We start from the raw sequence: 10,320 nt of genomic DNA, 5'->3' as shown, positions 1-10,320 counted from the left end.
ATTATAATTACAATACAATAAGAAGTAAATAAAATAAGCAATAATTCTATTATACTATGCATCTAACATAAAACAAACAAATTTAAATGAAATAGACTGGTGTGGTCAGTACTCCTCTGTGATGCATTTTGATCTCACGGCCCGATCAGCCTGTTGGGCTTCGGTATCATATTTTTTTTATTCTATAAATACTCCTCTTTCACACACACAAACACACATATATTCTTCTCAAACCATCTCTCTTTCCTCTCAAATTTTCATATCAAATCATCTCTTTTATTCTTCTACCAAAGTAAATCCATTCATGGATCCATTTGAGCAAATCCGTCGAATAATGGAAGAATCACTTGAAGAAGATCGACGTAGGGAGGCGGAGGAAGCCGCGCCGCCCCAAAGAAGATCCCGGACTTACATCCATTGTAATCGGGAGGAAGCCGCCGCAAGGTTAGTACGCGACTACTTATGTGATAACCCGGTATGGGGAGATACCTACTTCCGTCGCCGTTTCCGCATGCGGCGATCGTTATTTCTCCACATCGCAAATACATTGGCAGCCCGGGAAGAGTTCTTCCAAGAAGGATTCGACGCCGTCGTCCGTCCCAGCCACACGACGCTGCAGAAATGTACTGCAGCAATCCGTCAGCTTGCGACTGGACAAACGACGAATTTGTTAGATGAATACCTCCACATTGGAGAAAGCACTGGGAGAATGTGCTTGATGCAATTCTGCAAAGGCGTCCGGGCAGCCTTCACCGATGAATTTCTCCGGAAGCCAAGCACGACAGATTGTCAGTTTCTGCTCCACCTTCACGAAGAAGTGCACGGATTCCCCGGGATGCTTGGCTGCGACGATTGCATGCAGTGACAATGGAAGAATTTCCATGTGGCGTGGAGGGGGTCATACACGAGCGGCCACAAAGGCACCCACCCCACCGTTATACTCGAGGTCGTTGCCGACTACCGGCTATGGATTTGGCATGCGTACTTCGGGGTCCCCGGTTCGAACAACGACTTCAACGTGCTCAACCAATCCGACCTCTTCGCCGAAGTTTTGGATGGTAAAGCGCCGGCCATCAATTTCATCGCTAACAACCGGCGGTATAAAATGAGGTACTATCTTGCCGACGGCATCTACCCGAAGTGGCCAACCTTCGTGAAGACGTTCAACAGGCCGGTGAACGAAAAACAGACTCCTTCTGGGCAGAAGCAGGAGGCTGCTCGCAAGGATGTGGAGAGGGCGTTCGGGGTTCTCCAAGCGCGCTTCATCATTATCAAAGCCCCGACTCGTACGTGGTTCATGGAGAGTATGGTCGACATCATGTATACGTGCATAATCTTGCACAACATGATTGTCGCCGACGAAGGACCCGAGGCGGGAAATTGGTTCGACCCAGAAACCCCTGGAAGCTCTACCCCAAGTAGTCCGCCTCGCAGTGGAGTGCATCCGTCTTTGCAAGATCGGTTGTCTATCCGGCTAAGGACACGTGATTCTACCGCCCACGCCCAACTCTAAGATGATCTAATGGAGTACATTTGGGCAAAATTTGGCAACCGGTAGACGCACATGATCTTTCTTCTGCTTCTTTGCGCTTTTAGATTTTGAATTTAGAGAGAGTGAGCGGAAGAAATTAAATTATGTATTTTTAAAATTTTTAGGATTTTTAATTATGTTTTTTTTTTAAAAAAATTTAAGTTGTAATTTTATTTTATTTAATGAAGTGTGTTTTTATTAATTGAATTTGTTGAAAATAAAAATAAAAAATGAAATTGAATGAATAGTTAAGAGATGAGATAAGAGATGGATAAGAGATGGAGGTTTGCAGGTTCTGTCTCTTAATTAAGAGATGAAGTGAAAAGTACCGTAGGACTCATGAATAGTTAGTGGATGAGACGGAAGATAGACACGTAGATGACCTAATGAAAAAATGTAAATAAGGGGAGAGTCGAAATTGGAGTTCACAGAGCACAATGACAACAGAGGACCAGCAGAAACAGTCACAAACAATGCCGTGTTTGCAGAAGAAGAAGAAGATGTCAGAGATGATCGAAACACCAGAGACCGACGACGTCCCTACGCTCCCCGACCAAAACTCCGCCCTCGCCGCCTTCCGCGCCAAGGAGGAAGAGATCGAGCGGCGGCGGAGCGAGATCAGAGAGAGGCTCCAAGCGCAATTCACACGCGTCGAGGAAGAAGCCAAGCGCCTCCACCTCATCCAATCAGTAAGTTTTTTCATCAATTCGTCAGTTGTAGATCGTGAGGAACTATCGATTGATTGGGGATCCGTGGCTGATTAGGAGCTCGATTCCGTGACGGATCCGATGAGGAAGGAAGTTGCGGCGATCTGCAAAAAGGTCGAAATCGTGAACCGAGATGTGAAGATTTTGGGGATCAACTGTCAGAAGAAGGTTTGATTTGATGATTTGACGAATTTTCTTATTCGCATCTCTTCCGATTTCCAGATCGATTTATCTCTTTCTTCGGATTTTGTAGGAGAAAGAGTATAGAGAATCGGCTGAGGCTTTCGATGAGAAGAAGAAGGAAAAGGCGCAACTCCTTGCGAAATTAGCAGAGGTAGATGAAGCTGTTGCTTTACTGATTTCAATTTTTGCAGATATGTTGTTGATGTTGTTTGATTTTTGCAGTTGGTGAGTGAAAGCGAGAAGCTGAGATCGAGTAAACTAGAAGAGCTCTGCAAGAACATTTAGAATCGAATTATCCCTTTGTTTTTTCTTTAGTTTTCTTGTGTTCTTCCATCTTGTTTTGAAGATTTCTTTTTCCTTTTTGTGATTAAGATCCAAAAGCTCACTTCTAGTTCGACAGATCCTCAAAATATCTTTAAAAAAAAGCAGCAGCAGCAGCAGCATATGATTTAATATAATGGATTTCAATAAAATAATTAACTGCTTTTAGGCTAAGCAAGTGTGGCCACTAAGTCAGATCGCCACTGTCTATTTAAATACAAATAATATGTAAAGGTTCGAATTAACTTAGGGATTGCTTCTATTAATAAGCATCTCAATATGAGAATTTGAGAATTTACATAAGCACATAGTAGTACATAGTGGGTGGCACAAACTAAATCAGTTGTTAATGAATAATTCTCAATTCTCTTTCAAATAAACAACACGCTGATTTTAAGATAATTTTCAAATAAACAACTCATTAATTTTATTATTGTCAATTTTGATTAAGTTCTCAATCTATTTCAATTTTAAAAAAAAATTAACTAAGAAACTAGTGCTCCTTCTGTCCTATTCAAGATGTCCACATTTTTTAGTGACACAAGATTTAGGAGTTGTTAGTTGGATTAAGTAGAGATAAAAATTAGTTGAATATATTTTAATGAAAAAAAGAGGAGAGGGAGATTTATTTCCAAATATAAAAAAATGCATATTTCGAGTGAGACAAATTAAAAAGAAAAAAATGCACATCTTAAATTTGACGGGGAAGTATTAAGTTTTAATTTTTATCAATTATTCCTGGTTGAAAATTTTGATTGCCTAAAATAACATTCTTTTATGAATAAACAAACTTTGTTTACTTGTTGAAGAACAATTTTACCTAAAATAATTGCCATATGATTATTGCAAACAATTAAAAACTTAATTGGTTTTGCGACTAATTTTAAAAGTCATGAAATCAGATTGTAATTTAACAAAAATTCATGTAATTTTAGTAATAGCGCCATATGCTATCTGCATATTATATGAATTATAATTAATTATTTAATTGATCTTAATTTAAGATTTAATAATTCATATAGTTACTTATAAGTAACAATGAGCATGTAGTTGGGCCGAAGTAGAATATTCATATCAAGCCCAAAAGTAATAATCTCGGCCCTTTTATCGATACTTCATCCCTAAACCTTTCCAAATTCTCGCCGGCGAATAGCCCTAGCGGCGGCGAGGCAGCGGCGGAAGTGCGATTATGGAGACCACAAGCCCGCCCGAAGAGAAATCATCCGGTAATAATCCTAACAGTGGATCCAATTCAAAGCCCAAAATCGTGGTGATTATGGGCGCCTCGGGATCAGGCAAATCCAAATTGGCGATAGACCTTGCATCTCACTTCCCGATTGAAATAATCAGTGCCGATTCCATGCAGGTACCGCTTTTTTGTTTGCTTAAATTTGTTATAACTGAAGTGTATGGCGGTTTCAGGTTACTGACGACTACGATTTTGCCCTAGGTTTATCAAGGGTTGGATGTTCTTACTAATAAAGTGCCTTTTGATGAGCAAAAAGGTTGTTTCTCTTGTTTCAGTGCTAAATTATGGAGCTTTAGTTATTCATTTGCTTGTGTGTGTTTGTGTTTCTGTACCTACTGTTAACAGGAGTTCCACATCACCTGCTGGGGACAATTTCTCCAAATGTTGAATTCACTGCTAAAGATTTTCGTGATTCCGCTATTCCGGTGAGATGATTAAGGAGATTAGGAGAGGAGGAGGAGTATGAGGAGGAGGAGTCGGGGAGGAGGAGGAGGAGGAGGAGGAGATTAGGATGAGGATGAGTAGGAGGAGGAGGAGGAGGATGGAGGAGGATGAGGATGGAGGAGGAGGAGGAGGAGGAGGAGGAGGAGGAGAGGAGAGGAGGAGGGTAGAGGAGGAGGCGGAGGAGGGGCGGATGGAGGGAGGAGGAGAGGAGGAGGAGGAGGAGGCGGAGGGAGGAGGGAGGATGGAGGGAGGAGGAGGAGGAGGGATGAGGAGGAGGAGGAGGAGGAGAGTAGGAGGAGGAGTAGGGAGGAGGAGGAGTAGGAGGAGGAGGTGATGGGAGGAGGAGGATGAGTATGAGGAGGAGGAGGAGGCAGGAGGTAGAGGATGAGGAGTAGGATGAGGAGGGGATGGAGGAGTAGGAGAGGAGGAGGAGAGGAGGAGGAGGAGGAGGAGGAGGAGGAGGAGGAGTAGGAGGAGGAGGAGGATGAGGAGGAGTAGGAGGATATGAAGGAGGAGGAGGAGAGGAGTAGGATGAGAGGAGGAGGATGATGAGGAGGAGGAGATGAGGAGGATTATTATGAGGTAGGAGGATGAGGAGGAGTAGTATGAATGATTAGGAGGAGGAGGATGAGGAGAGTGATTATGAGTATTATTAGGAGGATGGATTAGGATTAGTAGGAGGATGAGGAGCGGATGAGTATGAGGAGTGAGGAGGGATTATTATTATGAGGGAGGAGGAGGAGTAGGTAGTATGAGGAAGTGGAGGAGTAAGTTATTGTATATTATTATATTATTATTATTATTATGATTATGATGATGAGTATTATGAGTAGTAGTATGATGATTATTATTAGTATTATTATATTATTATTAGTATTATATGATTAGATTATTCTGATATTATTTTATTATTATTATATTATAGATATTATTTATGATTAATATTATATTATTATATTATTATTATTATTATTATTATTATTATATTATTATTATATATTTATTATTATTAGTATTATTTATTATTAGGAGGATATGATTATTATATATTATTAGTATTATTATTATTATATTATTTATTATTATATATTATTATTATGAGTATGATTATTATTAGTATTATTATTATTATTATTATTATCATCATTTTCAATATAGCTCGATTTCATGTTTCTTCTTGTTTTTAGTCATTTCCGTTTGTTTTTGGTCTCAATTTTATGGAAACCTATTATATATTGACATGAATGAATGATTACTCTGTAGTTGTAATTTCATGACAATCTTCTGCAGTTTCAATTACTAATTACACGGTATCTAATTTGCTTCTTAGCTTATTGATGAGATCTGGTCTCGTAATTGCTTGCCTGTTCTTGTCGGAGGAACAAATTACTATATCCAGGTTAGCTTCTATCTTGCTCTATTGTCATGTGCAAGTAATCATCATCAAACTGCCTTGTTACTAGCATCTAGTCGTTTTATTTTTGTGAATCTGAGAGCCTGCCTTTTCTACTCATTTAATGCTTAAGACCATCATGGTTCCAACTTATAGATATCTGCTATCCTTGTTTTGTCAGGCTCTTGTAAGCCAGTTCCTATTGGACGACAATGCAGAGCCTCTCGAAGCAAACTGCATAATGGATCATCATGGTGGGAAACACATTTGTTGCTTTCATTTTGTTACCTAAACAACGATGTTAAACGATAACAGTTCTTGACTTCTTTCTCTGTATAGGAGATAATGAGAAACCAGATATTGAACTTACACCACCAGATGAAGATTGTCTTTATACTTACAGTCGTCTTAAGGACCTTGATCCAGTTGCAGCAAACAGAATTCATCCAAATGACCAGAGGAAGGTGAGAAACTTCTTAAGATGATGAGATCACATTGTCCTCTATTTCCTAGCATTTTTTATAGCTTTACTCCACATTTCTACCCTGTGTTACCTTCATGTTGATCTATATGCAACACTGACACATACATAGGGTGTCCCAAATTCTGTAAAAATGGTTCCGATACTTGTAGATGATTGATTTTTACCATCACACTATTTTATTCGAATTAATCTTTTCTCATTTGGGAAGTTGCATTGGAGACAGTAGTTAAGAGGCTAAACTGCTATGTTGTTAAGTTGTAGCCTTGGCTATTCATGTGAGATCATTTGATTTTCTGTTCTTTGTTTCGTCTGTAAACCTAGTGAAGATTAACAATCACATATGTACTGGTTGTTGCAGATCAAGCAATATCTTAATTTATATTCACATCTTGGAGTTCTTCCAAGTAAACTTTTCCAGGGGAATACCATGCAGGTACTTTCTACTCGGTTTCTTTGCTTATGATAAAATCTCTGAGCACACTTCACTTCTTAAACCATGGCCTAGTTAATAACAGTAGTAGTACTTAATATGTCTTGTCATGAAACTACTGTATTTCCTATCCGGATAAGTGTTCAAACATGACAGCATTGACTGGATCATATAGCTCTCATTTAATTTCTTAATTTGGAATATGGCAGGGCAGAACTGGGGTCAAGCTGATAGTTTAAGATACGATTGCTGCTTTATTTGTGTTGATGCATCTCTCCCGGCATTGGATCTATATGTCAACCAGAGAGTAGATGTCATGGTTTCCACCGGTCTTTTTGAAGAAGTTTGTGAGATTTACAAGTCGAATGCAGATTATACACGAGGGCTAAGGCAGGCAATTGGAGTCCGGGAATTTGAGGATTTCCTAAATTGTTGGAACTCACAATCTCAAGAGTTGCCTGCATGCCCAGAGCTGCTCAAAGAAAATATCCACCATATCATGAATTCCTCCGATGAAGACCAACTGACACTCAAATTAAGAGAAGCTGTTGAGAAAGTGAAATTGAATACCAGAAGACTTGTTCGTCGGCAAGTAAGTGAATTATCCTATGTGCATCTTCTATGAGAAAATGCGTTATAGGCAAAGATGTGATTTGACGAATAGTATATGGCTTTTTATGAGTTTTGGTGTATATTTGTACTTGGTTTCGAACTTGAACAGAATTCTATTTTCTCGTCATCTAACGTATATCCTTAGCAACCTATAATACTTTTCAAAATCTTTCTCAAAGAGTTTATGCCAGTCACTGTCTTCTGGCATTTGCTGTTGATACACGGGTTTTGCTATATCGTTCTTGCTATGTTTGAACTTGACCAAGTTGTTCACTATTTCCTCAACAGAAGAGACGGATCAGTCGACTTCAAATGCTGTTCGGATGGAACATACACTTTGTTGATGTCACAAGTTGCTTGCAAGGTACACATACTTTCCAGTCTTTGTACATCAATCTCTGTAACTTACCACCATAACCATGGATCGAGTTCACTTCATGCATTAGCAAGTATAAACTGAGACGTCCCGTTTCTACAGGTGCTTCCGACAATTCATGGTCTGTTAATGTGGTGGAACCATCAGTTAACATCGTCAAATCTTTCCTTGATACACTTGCCACCGCAGAAGCTACCGAAAGAGATGTCCAAGAGACCAAACTGTCTGATAGAGACCTTTGGACTCAATACATTTGTGAAGCATGCGGCAATAGGGAGCTTAGAGGTGCTCATGAGTGGGAACAACACAGACAAGGGCGCAGCCACCGGAAACGAGCTTCACGGCTGAGAAAGTCGGGCATCTTATCAGGTGTAATAACCAAGAATACCAGTGTCGATTAATCTTTGCTACTACTATTATTTTAAGTGATGCAGTCGAATAGATTCGGAATGTTGAGTTGAGAAAAGTACTTTAGCCTCTTCATGGCTTCGAAGCCATCCATTTGCTTTGCTGCTTTGCCCCACCGGAAATATATTTCCCGTCGTGGTTTAAGTTTATATTCGTTGCATCAATGCATGTCGCTTGTATAGTATAGTATGAACACTAAATGCGTCATGTGATGAAATGATGTAGTACAAGCTTGACATATAGTATTTGTTACTGTGCTTTGTTTACTATGCTATAGTTAAACGAAACGTGTTTTTCTAACAATAAAATTAAGAAAATGGTGTTTGGTGAAATTGTGTGTTAGTATTATATAAAGTAAAAGAGAGCATAAAGTATAAGTGAAGACAAAATAGGACATAAATAAAGTGATGAGATTAGGATTCACTCCAAAAAGGAATACAAATTTAGGAATACAAATCGATTAAGTCTAAACTGATCGAGTAAAATGAGTGTATGATATTTAACCCCAAACTATAAGGAAATGGTCCCCCTTTTTCCAACTAAATTGAAGTGGAAAATAAAATCCCATTGTTATGTCAAAAAATGAAGTAAAGTAGTCAACGAGTAAAAATTTCATGCTCATTCCATATCAAGTGGCATGATGATGTGGTATATCTCACTACTAATTTATTGACAAATGGAAGTAAAAAAGGTCTCACATGCCACATAAATTTAACTCCAATCACTATACTAAAGCGCTCCATTAATCAATTTATGGAAGGTAGCATAATTCTAGTATTAGATATGAAATGGCTATATCCTAGAATTTGACAATATCTCTCTTATAATATAAAATATTTTTATGTGTATTGCAATTCGGTCTTATCATACAACACAGAGAAGAGAAATCATCTCCAATTCTCCATTCCTTTTGAATTCAATGGGTAGGTTTTCCTCCATAGCTTTATATGATGTATATGTATGTGTGCTTGTTTGACTACATAGATAGTGGAATATGTAATTATTTCTATTTTGTAATGTATTTTTGAAAATATTCCTTATTCTTGATTTTATAATTGAGGTTCTTCTATTACTAACAATTTCATTTTAATTGCATAATGATAAGATAGTGAATCCTTTATTTGAATCTATTAACATATAGTAGTATTTTTAATTGCGTGAATTTATATTGAATTATGCATATTTTTTATGAACGAAAATTCCATCTGATTCCTACGTGCATCATGTGGAGACTGAATTTATATTTAAACGTGGAATGACTTTTATGAACGAAGAAGAAGCGTATAAGGGATATAATGCATATGCCTTCAGCAAGGGATTTGGAATTCGTAAAGGTAAGAAATTTTGTAATCGTAAAAGCGAGCTTCGAGGATACACGTTTTCATGCTGTTGTGAGGGATACTCAGAATTTGCCCCCTCCGATGATAGAAAAACTGAAAGGTCACTAAAAAGATGTGGGTGTATGGCTCGAATTAGATTTCATATTGAATGAGATGTTTGGGAAGTGGTCGAATCCAATGATTTTCACAATCATCCTTTTATCGAGGATAATCAAAGCATTTGATTAGATCGTGTCGAAAGATTATAGAAACGAAGGGATGCATTCTTAACACCATGGTAGAATCAGGGATTAAAGCCACAAAAGCTTATTCTTACCTAACAAATGAAGCAGGGGGAGCACAAAATGTTGGTTTTACTCTTCAGGATTGTAGAAATTTTTTACAGTCAAAGAGGATGAACTTAATAAGTGCAGGAGATTGTCAAAGCCTTTTGAAGCATTTACAGTCTTTACAAGCTTTTGGAAGTAATCTATTCTACTCGTTCCAAGTTGATGACTAGAATAGAATGACTAATTTTTTCTGGTGCGATGGTGCTTCACGAATAGATTATGATTGTTTTGGTGATGTTGTCGTGTTTGATACGACGTATCGTACAAGCAAGTACAACATGGTATGTGCGCCTTTTGTGGGGGTTAATAATCATTGGAAGAATGTTTTATTTGGTTGTGCTTTTATGCTAGATGAGACAATAACCTCATTTATTTGGGTGTTTGAGACTTTCTTGGAGGCAATGGAGGCAAGGCACTCAAAACAATTTTCACTGATTAAGATAGTGCAATGGCCAATGCTATTGGCAAGATTTTCCCGAAAAGTGTTCATCGGTTATGTGTTTGGCATATCTC

At 38.4% G+C, this 10,320-nt stretch overlaps 2 protein-coding genes across 2 annotated transcripts; both read left to right on the top strand.

The window, feature by feature from the left end:
- The first annotated feature begins 1,948 nt into the window (after window positions 1-1,948).
- LOC121743640 (actin cytoskeleton-regulatory complex protein PAN1-like) lies at window positions 1,949-2,792 on the top strand. Its single transcript, XM_042136969.1, has 4 exons — window positions 1,949-2,220; window positions 2,296-2,406; window positions 2,492-2,572; window positions 2,644-2,792. The coding sequence occupies exons 1-4, from the start codon at window positions 1,969-1,971 to the stop codon at window positions 2,704-2,706; spliced, it is 507 nt and encodes a 168-aa protein (XP_041992903.1). The 5' UTR covers window positions 1,949-1,968; the 3' UTR covers window positions 2,707-2,792.
- Window positions 2,793-3,828: 1,036 nt separating this feature from the next.
- On the top strand, window positions 3,829-8,376 carry LOC121743211 (tRNA dimethylallyltransferase 2-like). The gene is made up of 10 exons (XM_042136443.1): window positions 3,829-4,108; window positions 4,193-4,247; window positions 4,337-4,416; window positions 5,766-5,834; window positions 6,010-6,082; window positions 6,168-6,292; window positions 6,671-6,745; window positions 6,957-7,334; window positions 7,643-7,718; window positions 7,833-8,376. Exons 1-10 carry the CDS (start codon window positions 3,932-3,934, stop codon window positions 8,129-8,131), a joined length of 1,407 nt encoding a protein of 468 aa, XP_041992377.1. The 5' UTR covers window positions 3,829-3,931; the 3' UTR covers window positions 8,132-8,376.
- The last annotated feature ends 1,944 nt before the right edge of the window (window positions 8,377-10,320 follow it).

The sequence above is a fragment of the Salvia splendens genome, chromosome 8, assembly GCF_004379255.2.
Source record: "Salvia splendens isolate huo1 chromosome 8, SspV2, whole genome shotgun sequence".
In the NCBI taxonomy this organism is placed as follows: Eukaryota; Viridiplantae; Streptophyta; class Magnoliopsida; order Lamiales; family Lamiaceae; genus Salvia; species Salvia splendens.
The sequence above is the reverse complement of the archived record's forward strand: the minus strand, read 5'-3'. Positions and strand labels throughout refer to the sequence as shown.

Bases quoted from the DNA above. Each gene is read 5' to 3' on its own strand.
- LOC121743640 (XM_042136969.1), top strand. From the start codon at position 1,969: ATGACAACAGAGGACCAGCAGAAACAGTCACAAACAATGCCGTGTTTG. The intron at 2,407-2,491 runs GTTTGATTTGAT...CGGATTTTGTAG, and splicing joins GGATCAACTGTCAGAAGAAG to GAGAAAGAGTATAGAGAATC. The intron at 2,573-2,643 runs GTAGATGAAGCT...TGATTTTTGCAG, and splicing joins TCCTTGCGAAATTAGCAGAG to TTGGTGAGTGAAAGCGAGAA.
- LOC121743211 (XM_042136443.1), top strand. From the start codon at position 3,932: ATGGAGACCACAAGCCCGCCCGAAGAGAAATCATCCGGTAATAATCCT. The intron at 5,835-6,009 runs GTTAGCTTCTAT...TTGTTTTGTCAG, and splicing joins GAACAAATTACTATATCCAG to GCTCTTGTAAGCCAGTTCCT. The intron at 6,746-6,956 runs GTACTTTCTACT...ATGGCAGGGCAG, and splicing joins TCCAGGGGAATACCATGCAG to AACTGGGGTCAAGCTGATAG.